At 40.7% G+C, this 15,423-nt stretch overlaps 1 protein-coding gene across 10 annotated transcripts in view; it reads right to left on the reverse strand.

The window, feature by feature from the left end:
- Positions 1-13,556, reverse strand: part of LOC133622388 (mitogen-activated protein kinase kinase kinase kinase 4-like) — a 71,349-nt gene extending 57,793 nt beyond the window's left edge. For 3 of the 10 annotated variants that reach the window (XM_061985088.2, XM_061985086.2, XM_061985085.2), the window contains exons 1-2: positions 12,864-13,553; positions 12,476-12,541 (exon numbers count right to left, since the gene is read on the reverse strand). In XM_061985088.2, the coding sequence (XP_061841072.1) occupies positions 12,476-12,541; positions 12,864-12,920 (123 nt within the window). In that variant the 5' untranslated portion in view covers positions 12,921-13,553. Of the gene's footprint in view, positions 1-12,475; positions 12,542-12,863 lie in introns of all 10 variants that reach the window. The other 7 variants (XM_061985083.2, XM_061985082.2, XM_061985092.2 and 4 more) reach the window with 5 other exon arrangements.
- Between the last annotated feature and the right edge of the window lie 1,867 nt (positions 13,557-15,423).

Genomic DNA, 15,423 nt, shown 5'->3' on the forward strand with positions numbered 1-15,423 from the left:
TCAAGTGTGGGGAAAAAGCATTGCTACACAAAGTAGCATTACTCCTAATATGTAGCATCATTTGAAAAGTCACTTGCTAGAGAATGAAGAGTGCTTACTCCGCTTGTCAACATCTCCGTTCGGTGCCACACGCTCACACCATCAAAATGCCGAGGCAAACATTTCCAGATCAACACCGTATGAAAAAAAATGTCAACAACAAAAGGAGATAACGTCCGCAGGAACCTACCACATAGCGAAGGACGTACACTATTTGATTTCCTATTATGCAGCCAATTTTTATTTGACAGTTATTGAAATATCTTGTGTGACATCATGCACAAAAGTGCACTTTATTTGTTTTAAACTATTGTAGTGGCGTTCTGTACAAAAAGTGCACTTTAATTTAGTGTTGTTATATGTCATCTTAGTGACATCATGCACAAAAGTGCACTAATAGCTTGTTTTAAAATGACTGACAATTTTGCACTTTCTGTTTTGGAAATGACATGAATGTTTGTGCCAGTGCTTAATAACTGTTTAATAAATACAGTGTTGGTCAATTGGCTTAGTTGTGATTTCCCTCTCTGCATGAAAGTTTAAAATGAGCATATATTAATGCAGTATGAACAAGAATGTTTTAATGTAGACACATAGAATCATCATACTGTTGTGATTATATGAATCAAGTGTTCATTCAAGGCTAAGGCAAAATATCGAGATATATATCGTGTATCGCGATATGGCCTAAAAATATAGAGATACCGTATTTAAAAAAGGCCAGCCCTACTTTGGGTACAAATGAAAACCAAGGTACCACTGTGCATGCATGTATGCTGGTAATAACCACACACACACTACCACTCTCCTTCCTCATAACAGTCGTAAAATTCCCTTCCGAAAAGAGAAACATGGCACCAGAAGCAAATTACCCCTTGGTGTACACTTTTTGCATCTTTGCCAGATGACGACATAATGCTCAAAGTTAAGCTTAAGCAAAAAGTTGTGTGACGTACACATTGTCCAACGCCCTCACATGTCCATAACAACAGGAGGTATTTTGAATCACATACACTTGTAGGACTTTCCTATAAATGGAAAATGTATTTTTCAGCTGAGATGTAAGAAGATATATATTGCATGAAGACATAAAAATGTTCAGGGAGACAGTGTTACTGACGACTTAGATGATCTATAATAAGCAACTAGACTCCTTTGTTGAAAAGATTTAGGTATGTTTGACTACCGGTACTCTATTTATGCTTCTGGCCTTACATTCAACTCTTATTTTTTGATGATTTTTACTCCGATTTCTGTTGGGTGTTGCGATGCATCATCTGGTCATAGTCACTTGGTGAAATCATATCCGGTGTTTTGGTGCGTTTAGCGTTCACACAAGAGTGCGCTGGCAGACGGACCCATCTCTTAGTGTGCGTTCATTCTTGTAATTTGTGGTTTGGTTAAACAGTCCCTATCGTGCCAATTCACGCAAATTCAACAAATGATGTGCAACCTGGCAACTATGTCCAAAGCACGCAACTTCCCCGCACATTTTGTCCAATCAGCGTAAGTTTTGCAAATCAAATTTGTCTATCAGCGACAGTCAAACTGTCTAATCAAAAGGTATGTTTGTTTCCTGTGAAGACAGCAACATGTAACACTATATATCAACTCTTCATTGCTTACCCGTGTAGCTTAGACCTATTTCCGGTTCCTGACTACAGTGCTAAGCCTTCTGGGTAATGTAGTATAAAAACATTTAGCAACACGTCGGCATCCTGATTTACATGTATTTATATATTTATTCAACCGTATTATCCAGGGTAAGACAATTAAGAACAGATTTTTATTTTTAATGCTGACCTGGCAAAGAGGCAGCATTTACATAACAGAGATGTTGACGTGTGATGATAATCTTTCATCGTCCCATTTACTAACAAAAATTACTGCTATGGAATGGATCGCTTTCAACAGTTCACAAAAGTTCTTAACGTGCAGGGGGAAATGTGTTGGAACATAAAAGAATGTTTGAAGATGGACAAACACTTTTCAAGCGCAAAACAAACGAGAATGTCTGCAACTTGTGGACGACAGAGCAGACAGCGGACAATAAGGAAGCCTTTGGTGGCAGGTCTTTCTGTAATTACAATGAATTACTACTAATATTAGTTATAATTAGAGATGTCCGATAATGGCTTTTTTGCAGATATCCGATATTGTCCAACTCTTAATTACCGATTCCGATAGCAACCGATACCGATATATACAGTCGTGGAATTAACAAATTATTATGCCTAATTTTGTTGTGATGCCCCGCTGGATGCATTAAACAATGTAACAAGGTTTTCCAAAATATATCAACTCAAGTTATGGAAAAAAATGCCAACATGGCACTGCCATATTTATTATTGAAGTCACAAAGTGCATTATTTTTTTTTAACAAGCCTCAAAACAGCAGCTTGGAATTTGGGACATGCTCTCCCTGAGAGAGCATGAGGAGGTTGAGGTGGGCGGGGTTGGGGGGGGCGGGGTTGAGGCGAGGTTGGGGGGTAGGGGGTAGCGGGGGGTGTATATTGTAGCGTCCCGGAAGAGTTAGTGCTGCAAGGGGTTCTGGGTATTTGTTCTGTTGTGTTCATGTTGTGTTACGGTGCGGATGTTCTCCCGAAATGTGTTTGTCATTTTTGTTTGGTGTGGGTTCACAGTGTGGCGCATATTTGTAACAGTGTTAAAGTTGTTTATACGGCCACCCTCAGTGTGACCTGTATGGCTGATGATCAAGTATGCCTTGCATTCACTTGTGTGTGAAAAACCGTAGATATTATGTGGCTGGGCCGGCACGCAAAGGAAGTGCCTTTAAGGATTATTGGCGCTCTGTATTCCTCCCTACGTCCGTGTACACAGCGGCGTTTTAAAAAGTCATAAATTTTACTTTTTGAAACAGATACCGATCATTTTGAAACCGATAATTTCCGATATTACATTTTAAAGCATTTATCGGCCGATAATATCGGCAGTCCGATATTATCGGACATCCCTAGTTATAATTAACAAAAACATATAAGTAATTTGACAATGAGTATACTAGCGGACTCTAGTCTTAACAGCACTAAAGTGACCACCAAATATCTTGGAACAATCAAGAGTACCGGACTACAAGTGTAAACGCACTCTCTGGCCATCCTCAACTTTGTCCACATTTAACCAAACAAAACCATACTAACAGACCAAACTGCCCCTAGTGCGCTTCACCTGGACAAAAAAAACGACAAGCACAGACTCCAGCGTTCTGTGGGCAGAGTGTACTCTACGCGGAATGTCAGCCGTCATTAGATCTTACCTAATCGCACGCACTTTTGTGTTGTAGTTTTCTGTGAAATTTCCATGACACCCTAAATTTCTGTGCATTGTTTACAGTTTCCTCTCATGGCCTCCAACACAAATGACGAGGAAGTGGAGCTGTTCTACCTATTTACTGTTTTGCAAAGCAGTGAACTAAAGAGACTTGGGCTGTAGCTATTTATTTTAGAAATCGATTGGTTTGTTCGATTGATCAAGTAATCGGATTAAAAAACACTTAATAGCCTCATTGCTTATTTTAGGGTAAATAGTTTTAAAAATTCTGCTTGCCATAACCTTAATTTTTTATATAATGAATGCACATCATTGACATTGAAATTGCACTTTTAACATATGTGCATTGATTATATAAACCACACAAACATAAAACATTAGCTGGTCGTTACAGTATGAATTAATTATATATAGCCTATTATTTGCGCACTATTGACAAGTGATGTACCGAAAACGTCAGCATGTCTGCAATGTGGAAGTAATTTTTATATATATTGCAGATATACCTGCAGACAGCCTTCTGCAAAATGTGCAAATATTAAGAAGACAGTGGTGGCTTTTAAGAAGAGAAAGTCCAACTAGAGCAACAGCACTAAGCAAGTGTGACGTCATGCTCGCTGCAGCTCGCCTCTTTCATCTGGGACATCGAGGGACAGAAGTAGAGTCTCCAAACAGGAGTACATTTTATAATAACACCAGAAGATGACGCAAGATCTGTTGCTAGTTGTTTTTGATTGTTAAAAGTCATTAAAAGTCTGTAAACACTTAAAAAATCTCAAAGTACATTGAAAATACGGCAAAACGATAAAAAAAATATTAATGTTAATACAAATTAATAATAACAGATTTGTTCTAAATGTATATATACATTGTTTGAGTCTTTTTAAAGAAAATCAAATCATAGCAAATTACTCGGTGACGTCATGGTGACCACACCCATAACCATGCCCCCACCGCCACAGGTATCTGGGCAGTTTAGGGAAAACTCTGCACCGTCATAACATTCAAGCCAGGGATGTCCAAACTTTTTGATTCGGAGGCCGCATTGGGCTAAAAAAAAAAAAAAAAAAAAATTGCCGAGGGACATAAGCATGTAAAGTAACAAAAAAATAATAATAAATATATATATATATATATATATATATATATATACACACACACACACACACATACAGTATATATATAGCCTAGCCCTATACGTATACACATACATATTATTATGTACAAGTGATACATTTACACACACACACACACACACACACACACACACACACACACACACACACACACACACACACACACACACACACACACACACACACACACACACACACACACACACACACACACACACACACACACACACACACACAGCGGTAGATATATACTGTACATTTACCTACATACATATATATACACACACACAACATAGATATATACACACCCATACACAAACAATGTATATACAATTTGTATATTTATACAATTCTGAAGTACGTGTACTTATTAGAGGTGGGAATCTCTGGGCACCTCACTATTCAATTACGATTACGATTCAGGAGCTACGATTCGATTAAAAATGTATTATTGATGCATCTTTAATTAATGTATATTGATCCAGTTTTACATTTCGTTTCACTAAAAAGTGTTTATCACTTACAACGTAAAAAAAAACAAAAAACTATTCATTCGGAATAAAAAAAAAAGTTACGGTAATTGGTTTCAAATGTGTGCCAAACTGGACCGTAAGTGCCCAATAGTAAAGGAGCTGGTTGGATCTCTCGGTGAGGCTTAGTTTTTTTAATACTAATTATTACAACTACCGTATGTACTACAGAGTGATCTGTGATCACGTTTACACAGCCGTTTTTACACCTAACCGTGCTAACCATTTATGGTTCCCAGAACGATGTAATTACGTTATTAGCCTTTTGGGCAATTAATGTTACCTAAAGGGTGCATTTGGGCTCCGTTTTGGTTTCATATTGGTGCAAACAGCAAGCACTTTTTCGGTTCCCAAAACGTTACATATTATGTTCTTTGAATGTTACCGAACGGTCTCGATGGCAATGCTTTAAGTCTGCATATTCATTTCATACCAAATTGAAGAGGGACGTTCGCCAAACATGTAAAAAAAAAATACAGTACCAACTGCGATAAAGCCATATTTTCGAGAATAACCGTATAATATGCTGTTATATGGACGCGCACATACACACATATACATAGACACGCGAATACACACATTATGACGCATTTTTGTCACAGAGCACAGCATTGATTGTGGCATAACAACAATCTATCCATCCATCCATTTTCTACTGCTTGTCCCTTTCGGGGTCACGGGTAGTGCTGGGGAGACTTTTGTAACAAAAATAACACTTCAGTTTGCACTGATTAAAGCAAGCTATAACAGACTGAAAAACAACATAATTTTAACTTTTTATCTGCTCCAGCTTGTTTTTCTTACCCGGTGTGTAACATGTTTAGCTTTGTCGTCCAGTGATTATGAAACTTGTGAGAAACAATTCATTTGCCACAGTTTAGTTACCCCGCCTTCCGCCAAATGCAGCTGAGATAGGCTCCATCGCCCCCCGCCACCCCAAAAGGGACAAGCGGTAGAAAATGAATGGATGGATGGATAGTTGATAAATATTAACTCAGGGGACCGGCTTTGTACTGTGTATGGACATAGACAGTCAGCTACGAGCCACTTCTGTCAGTTCGGTGACAAAAAAAATTTCAGACTGAAAAACAACATAATTTTAACTAATCCAACTTTAACCGCGCCCCACGTTAAACCGCGACAACAATGCAATATGAAGTATAAACAATAAAAATATTAAATATTAAAAGGAGTATGTACGTTGGACTCGTTTACTTCTGACGACTTCCTTTAAGTTTTGTAATCAATCAAGAAATATCCATCCATCCATCCATTTCTACCGCTTGTCCCTTACGGGGTCGCTGGAGCCTATCTCAGCTGCATTCGGGCGGAAGGTGGGGTACAACCTGGACAAGTCGCCACCTCATCACAGGGCCAACACAGATAGACAGACAACATTCACACTCACATTCACACACTAGGGCCAATTTAGTGTTGCCAATCAACCTATCCCCAGGTGCATGTCTTTGGAGGTGGGAGGAAGCCGGAGTACCCGGAGGGAACCCACGCAGGCACGGGGAGAACATGCAAACTCCCCACAGAAAGATCCCGAGCCCAGGATCGAACCCAGATATCAAGCAGCTAAAATGCGCCAAACATGGGGAAATGTGGAGAGAGTGTTTTGCATATATTACACATCATACACTCTAATGGATTTATATATGGGTAATTTTAAATCATATAAACGTGTTTCATAATGTACACAAAGTTCAATGAGCAGGATGTGTGTCATGTGCGACCGTGCGTTGACTTGCTCAGTGGTCTTGTGGTTAGAGTGTTCGCCCTGAGATTGGTAGGTCGTGAGTTCAAACCCCGGCCGAGTCATACCAAAGACTATAAAAATGGGACCAATCACTCAGCATCAAGAGTTGGAATTGGGGGTCAAATCACAGAAAGGATACCCGAGCGCGGCCACCGCTGCTGCTCACTGCTCCCCTCACCTCCCAGGGGGTGGAACAAGGGGATGGGTCAAATGCAGAGGGTAATTTCACCACACCTAGTGTGTGTGTGACTATCAGTGGTACTTTAACTTTTAACTTGGTTGGTTCTAGTTAATTTACACCATGAGTGGGAAAAGTTGTTTGGGTTTGATTATAATTATTGAGGCTGTGCTGTTGGTACTTCAAAATAAGCTTGTGGTCGTTAGCTAGTACTTCCATTGCCGTACACGCGACGGCTGCAAAACCTTCCCAATTCAAACTAATTTGCATTGGAATCAATTTGGGCTAAGGCTATTTCTACACTAAGCCGGATAACCCCTTAAACGAATAATTATTTAGCCTAAGCCCTGTTTCAGTCACACTAAACCAGGGTTTAAGGTCCCCCTCCTCGAACAAATTTTTACACGGGTAAGTGCGCCTTGTATTTCTTGAATCACCGGCTCCTAGTTTTGTATGGACTCATTGATCATTTACAAACTGAGTTCGGAGAGGAAGTGACGCCAGAAAGACTGCGCCCCACACAGGAAGTGACGTCAGAAAGAACGCGCCACAGCCAGCTTCATAATAAAGCGGTTTCATAACTCAGAGCTAACCACTGGAAATATGAAGCCAAGTCATCCAGACATGCCCGTGTTTCTCCTTCTTCTACATGTACAGACGCTTGTGGAAATCACACATGAATACCTTAAGAGAATGCGATTGCAGCTATTTGGGATACAACACTTCTCAGACGGCAAGAGAACTTTCCAATGTCCAGGTTAGCTGTGATTCTTCTTACCGAAAAACTTTGTCCATTTGTCCAAGGAGAGTCAACGAGAATGCGGGCTTCCGTGGATGTGATAAAAAAGGTAGCGTGTGCTTTGTATTACCTGACCGTCGAGGGAAGACTACGGGAAACGGCGAATGCATTTGGACTGGCAAAGCAGACTGTATCAGTTATTGTCCGCTATGTATGTCGCGGACTCAACGTCTAGGTCAGTGGTTCTTAACCTTGTTGGAAGTACCGAACCCCACCAGTTTCAAATGCGCATGCACCGAACCCTTCTTTAGTGAAAAATAAAATGTTTTTTTCTTAATTTGATCTTAATTTATAAATACTAACCATGAAATTATATTATATTAAATAAATACTAATAAAGATATTATTTACAAAACAAAGTTACAGGAATGTACACATGACCCCATGTTTGCATCTTATTGTGTAACATGTGAATGTTTTAGTGGGAACTAAATGCAATATCTGAAAGGGGTACAAATTATTTCCAAAGCAGGAACCCCACCCAGACATACATTACTAGTACACAGCTCATGAAAAACAATATTTTGTGTTATTGTCATTGTAAGTGGGCCAAAATACTTATATTAGAAAATAATCTCATGGAAATGACTGCTGGCATTTGATTATTATAATAAAACATTTAACTTGTTATTTAGTCAGGTTTGTGACGGGTGTGCTGCTGGTAAGGCCACAGTGCATGTGCACGTCTAATGTCGCTCATATGTGCTCCACTGAATGCTAAAGGAGTTTTTGCGTTTGCTCATGCATATGGAAAATTAGAGGGAACATTGTTTGGGGGTATCCATAATACGCCGATAGGGAGAAGTTTTTATTTACACGATGAGTCGGGTGTGCCTTGACCTCCGCGGCGGAGGCTCCGCCGAACCCCTGAGGCTGACTCACCGAACCCAGGTTAAGAACCACTGGTCTAGGTCCAGAGTATATAAAATCACCAACAACGAATGGACAATGAAGGTGAAGGCAAAAGAGTGAGGAGTGTCCTGACCAGATATCTAGATCCCTAGATTGATTGTTGTAAAATGTTCATTGTCACACAGTGTTTACTTTCGTGTCCAATAAAGATTTGATTAATTTATGATGGCTCAGGTGTGATTCACTACAATAGGGCCCCACAGCACACTGGATTCCAGTTCATTGAAATACCACAACACTGGATATTGTTCAGATAAGTTAAATTTAAGAACTTGCACACAAAGCAACACTGGAGGTGACTATGACATGCGCATTTTCCGCGCTTGCGTATTAGGTCGCATTGCGCCGGCTGACGGAGGGGGCGAGGGGTTCTTAAACGACCATTGTGTGTGTGTGTGGACAATAAGGTTAGGTGGGATTTACCCTGGATAAATAGTGTAAACAGGGCCTAAAATACACGCCAGGGCCAATCTTCTGTTTATATTTGTGACGTCTCACCGGCCGCACGTGGCCCGGGCATAGTTTGGACACCCGATTTAAGTCGACATCCACTTTGAGCATGTACCGCATTTTTCGGAGTATAAGTCGCTCCGGAGTATAAGTCTCACCGGCCGAAAATGCATAACAAAGAAGGAAAAAAAACCTATATAAGTCGCACTGGAGTATAAGTCGCATTTTTTGGGGAAATGTATTTGATAAAACCCAACACCAAGAATAGACATTTGAAAGGCAATTTAAAATAAATAAAGAATAGTGAACAACAGGCTGAATAAGTGTACGTTATATGAGGCATAAATAACCACCTGAGAACATGCCTGGTATGTTAACGGAACATATTATGGTAAGTCATTCAAATAACTATAACATATAGATTATGCTATACAGTTACCAAACAATCTGCCACTCCTAATCGCTAAATCCCATGAAATCTTATACGTCTAGTCTCTTACGTGAATGAGCTAAATAATATTATTTGATATTTTACGGTAATGTGTTAATAATTTCACACATAAGTCGCTCCTGAGTATAAGTTGCACCCCCGGGCCAAACTATGAAAAAAACTGCGACTTATATTCCGAAAAATACGGTACGTATCACTGCAAACTACGTTCGGCGTACAATTCGCCCGAGTATGTTTGGGTGTTGACTCCTTATGCCAGTGTTTTTCAACCTTTTTTGAGCCAAGGCACATTTTTTGCGTTGAAAAAATCCGGCGGCACACCACCAGCAGAAATCATTAAAAAACGAAACTCAGTTGACAGTAAAAAGTTGTTGTCGCAATTGTTGTATACGACTTTAAACCATACCGCCCGAATGCAGCTGAGATAGGCTCCAGCGACCCCGAAAGGGACAAGCAGTAGAAAATGGATGGATGGACTTTAAACCATAACCAACCATGCATCACTATAGCTCGTCTCAAAGTAGGTGTACTGTCACGACCTGTCACATCACGCCGTGACTTATTTTGAGTTTTTTGCTGTTTTGCTGTGTGTAGTGTTTTAGTTATTGTCTTGCGCTCCTATTTTGGTGGCCTTTTTCTCTTTTTTTGGTATTTTCCTGTAGCAGTTTCATGTCTTCCTTTGAGCGATATTTCCCGCATCTACTTTGTTTTAGCAATCAAGAAGATTTCAGTTGTTTTTATCCTTCTTTGTGTGGACATTGTTGATTGTCACGTCATGTTCGGATGTACATTATGGACGCCGTCTTTGCTCCACAGTAAGTCTTTGCTGTCGTCCAGCATTCTGTTTTTGTTTACTTTGTAGCCAGTTTCGTCCTGCATAGCCTTCCCTAAGTTTCACTGCCTTTTCTTAGGGGCACTCACCTTTTGTTTATTTTTGGTTTAAAGGGGAACATTATCACCAGACCTATGTAAGCGTCAATATATACCTTGATGTTGCAGAAAAAAAGACCATATATTTTTTAAACCGATTTCCGAACTCTAAATGGGTGAATTTTGGCGAATTAAACGCCTTTCTATTATTCGCTCTCGGAGCGATGACGTCACATTGTGACGTCACATCGGGAAGCAATCCGCCATTTTCTCAAACACATTACAAACAACTAGTCAAATCAGCTCTGTTATTTTCCGTTTTTTTGACTGTTTTCCGTACCTTGGAGACATCATGCCTCGTCGGTGTGTTGTCGGAGGGTGTAACAACACGAACCGGGACGGATTCAAGTTGCACCAGTGGCCCAAAGATGCGAAAGTGGCAAGAAATTGGACGTATGTTCCGCACAATTTACCGACGAAAGCTATGCTACGACAGAGATGGCAAGAATGTGTGGATATCCTGCGACACTCAAAGCAGATGCATTTCCAATGATAAAGTCAAAGAAATCTGCCGCCAGACCCCCATTGAATCTGCCGGAGTGTGTGAGCAATTCAGGGACAAAGGACCTCTGTAGCACGGCAAGCAATGGCGGCAGTTTGTTCCCGCAGACGAGCAAGCTAAACCCCCTGGATGTCTTGGCTCACACCGTCCCTTATGCCACCGAAGATGATCAAGAGAAGAATATCGACCCTAGCTTCCCTGGCCTGCTGACATGAGGGTATGTCTACAGAATATATTAATTGATGAAAATTGGGCTGTCTGCACTCTCAAAGTGCATGTTGTTGCCAAATGTATTTCATATGCTATAAACCTAGTTCATAGTTGTTAGTTTCCTTTAATGCCAAACAAACACATACCAATCGTTGGTTAGAAGGCGATCGCCGAATTCATCCTCGCTTTCTCCCGTGTCGCTGGCTGTCGTGTCGTTTTCGTCGGTTTCGCTTGCATACGGTTCAAACCGATATGGCTCAATAGCTTCAGTTTCTTCTTCAATTTCGTTTTCGCCACCTGCCTCCACACTACAACCATCCGTTTCAATACATGCGTAATCTGTTGAATCGCTTAAGCCGCTGAAATCCGAGTCTGAATCCGAGCTAATGTCGCTATAGCTTGCTGTTCTATGCGCCATGTTTGTTTGTGTTGGCATCACTATGTGACGTCACAGGAAAATGGACGGGTGTATATAACGATGGTTAAAATCAGGCACTTTGAAGCTTTTTTTAGGGATATTGCGTGATGGGTTAAATTTGGAAAAAAACTTCGAAAAATAAAATAAGCCACTGGGAACTGATTTTTAATGGTTTTAACCCTTCTGAAATTGTGATAATGTTCCCCTTTAAGCATTAGACGCCTTTTTACCTGCACGCTGCCTCGCGCTGCTTCCAACATCTACAAAGCAATTAGCTACCTGCTGCCACCTACTGATATGGAAGAGTATTACATGGTTACTCTGCCGAACTCTAGACAGCACCGACACTCAACAACAACACATCATTTGCAGACTATAATTACTGGTTTGCAAAAAAAAATGTTTAACCCAAATAGGTGAAATTAGATAATCTCCCACGGCACACTAGACTGTATCCCACGGCACACTAGTGTGCCGCGGCACAAAACACTGCCTTATGCAACCAGGATATGACTGAAAAGACCGACTGCCATGAGTCGCTGCATGCGGGAAAACGTTCTCATCCTTGCCGACTCATCTACTTTTCAAAACAGGCAGGTGACGTAAGACAGGTGACGTAAGACACACCGACTGATTCACCCTTCCAACTCACTGCAACAATTCAGGGGGTCAGACAACTGGGTCATAGACGAAAGTGACGTCATGATTTATGTGACGGCAACATCTGCAAGACATCCCTTTGCAAATCGGGAAGTTGTTTTGTTCTCGCGGATGGTCCAGGGGCGGAAAATGAAAACAAGTGATGATGATGATGATGATGATGGGGTCCTCCTGCAGGACAGAGCATGCACTGCGTCTCCAACCAACCTTGTAGACTTGTCCGTAGGTGCCATTTCCAACCACCTCCACCAATTCAAATATCCCGGCCGGGTCCTGGAGGAGACAAGAACGGAGGGGGGACGTTAGTGAGACGGGAGTGCGATGAGGGATGATTGCGTGGTGTGAGCCAGCTGTTGCGCGCTGCTCCAAGCCTGTGCTGCCTTCCAAAATGCATGTGAACAAAGGAAAAGGCAGACAGCGGCAACACCTCGCGACGACTCAGCGGTCATTCCCAGCACTTTGTCCCAGAAAACGAGTGGCATTCGTGGCCTATTTACATTAAGCTCACCGTGCAATGTGTGTTTTGTCGAGCCGCAACATACACGCGCGACAAAACCGTTAAAAACACAGAAATCTCAGGGTGGGAAGCACTCACCCGCAGTGAAGCCAAGTCGATGTCTACCAGACTTTTAGCTGGGGAGTCGTTCGCCATCTTTCAAATAAAACAGTCCCTTTTCCACCTACAAAAGCATCCGCCGTTTTATCATTTGCGAAGCTCTCGGCGGATGACTGGAAAGCGTGTAATCCTCTCCGTGGGGTCCGCTTCTCGGGCAGTGGACGAGGGGCTTTTGCTACTCCATGTTGAGATGGCAGCAGCGGACTCCCTGTTAGCTCCCTAGCCGCTTCTGGCCTGTGATGTGTTCTTAAGCAGACTTCCGCCTGTGAACTTCAAAGTAAAGCTTTTCTATTCTGAAGAAAGCGTTTTGTATTCATTACAACAAAGTATCATTCGTTGTATTAAGTTTTTCAATTTAAAAAAATCTTCATTAAAAATCCAACAGTAAGATTTGCGTTTATCAACCCTTACTTATTTTTCTTTACATATTTTACATTGAAACTAAAGCACCCAACTTTCGTTTTTTTCTCCTCCGCTTCTCGGTAGCTTGGTGCAGTTTTCAGAGAGTCGCGCTGCACTAAAAGCCGGTTCGCTCCGAATTTTCAGAAGAGAGAAGGGGCCTGGTCATTTTTTTAATGGATATATTACGAACAGACACCCAAAATGAGTCACACTACCGCTGCCGGTTACTGTGCGTACCGCAAACGAGACATACTGAAGCAACCCCGTCAGCACTCTTGCGCACATGCGCAGAAGAGACGACACTGTCAATATTGGTTATTAAGGGTGTGGCAAGTGATGCTCTCAATGGACGCAGTACAGACATTTTATAAATCAATACAGTTATTTGCAATGAACTGCATGGCACAGCTAAAACAAATCTCCAAATATTGCATCAGATATTTTGCAAATGCAGTGATGGTTTGCAAATGCAGTGATGGTTTTCCAGGGTCGTTTATAGAACGTCAACTTCAACGCAATCCAAGTATTCAGGCTGCAGATACATTTGCAGCCTACAGCTTGTTTTTTTTATTGCCCCCGGGGATTAGTATAAACATAGAATCAAGCATATTTCTTTCTGTATGTAGCCCTCAGTGGAAACATTTTTTTTCTAGAAAGCATATATGCAAAAAATCACGGTCTGCCTTCTGTCAACTGCATGTTAATTTTCATAATGTCACGTTTAACACACGAATCTGTTTGCTAAACAAGCTCCGATGTCTAAATTGTAGAGCAGGACCGACCCGTCAGACGGGCCTCGAAGAAGTGTGGACAACAAGCACAATCTCACAAAGCTAATACGACCTTTATAACGACGGACGCAATGCTTTCGTTGTAAAAAAAAAAAAAATCGACAACACGCATACTCTTGCGTGCGCTCATCTTTTATTTCTCCGATTCAATCAACAATATAAGATGTTTAGTCCGACATATTTATGGCTTTCTCTTGGGAAATAAAAATGTTACTGCCACCATGTGGACATTTCATGTTATTGCAAAATACATACTCAAGAGTGAGCGATGCCAAAAGTAAATAAATATGAAGCAAATCACACAGATGATCCAAAATAGTTGTTTATAAAATTATATATTTTTTCTAAATTACCTTACAAATATTCTCCGTGTTTTAATATTGGCTCATAAGTGTTCTGCTACTTTTATTTTAATCTGAAATGACAGCAAACTGTCGTATATCGGTCGCAGCTGCTGCAAAGTATACCCACAGTGAAAACGCCAATGTATCGACTAAGGTGTTCAAAAACGGCAATAAAGTTAATGCTAAGGCGTAAAGCCAAGCTTTTTATTGTCCATCAGCACCTGGTTAATGAATACAATAGCTTTGTATTAGAGTGTGTTATGTAGATGTATTTTCTGTTACATTTTACGTAATGTATAATTTCCTGCTAGCGGTTTTCCCCCACTAGAGGGTGCTCTCGCAGCATTGCACCCAGAGCCGTTTATAATACTGTAAATCCTGTATGACTTCAATTAATGCAAGTCATCAGAATAAAGGTAATACACCAGGATGTCCAAACTTTTTTTTACAGGGCCATGTTGATATTTTAACATTTTGTTAAAAAAAATTGAAACGTTTTAAAGACAACATATAGTGTGAACTTAGATGACAAAGTGTACTATTATTAGTTATTTCCGGGGTGTCCCAAGTGCGGCCATGGGGCCATTTGTGGAAAGCAGGTTGGGTTTTGTTGGCCCCGCAACATATTGTGGAGAAAAAAACAACCGTAGAAATGTAAGAAAAAAAGCGCCAAAAGACGTAATGTTATGAGAAATATAGCTGAAATTTTGATACTAGTAATAATACAATTTGTCACCTATAACACAAAGCTGGCGCTAAGGTGTGATATATATTGTCGATTTTTAGCATTTAAAAAAAAAACGTAAACATACTTAGACTTTTAAAAATTTGTCTAAAATGTTTAGCTTTTTTCTTGTTACATTACGTCTTTTTGTGCTTTTTTTCTTTTCTTTTCTTTTTTTTTTTTTAGACAACATATTGCGGGCCAACAAAACTCGAGCTGCGGGGCACAAATGGCCCCCAGGCCGCACCTTGGACACCCCAATAATACACCAACAAATA

The sequence above is a fragment of the Nerophis lumbriciformis genome, linkage group LG23 (assembly GCF_033978685.3).
Source record: "Nerophis lumbriciformis linkage group LG23, RoL_Nlum_v2.1, whole genome shotgun sequence".
NCBI lineage: Eukaryota > Metazoa > Chordata > Actinopteri > Syngnathiformes > Syngnathidae > Nerophis > Nerophis lumbriciformis.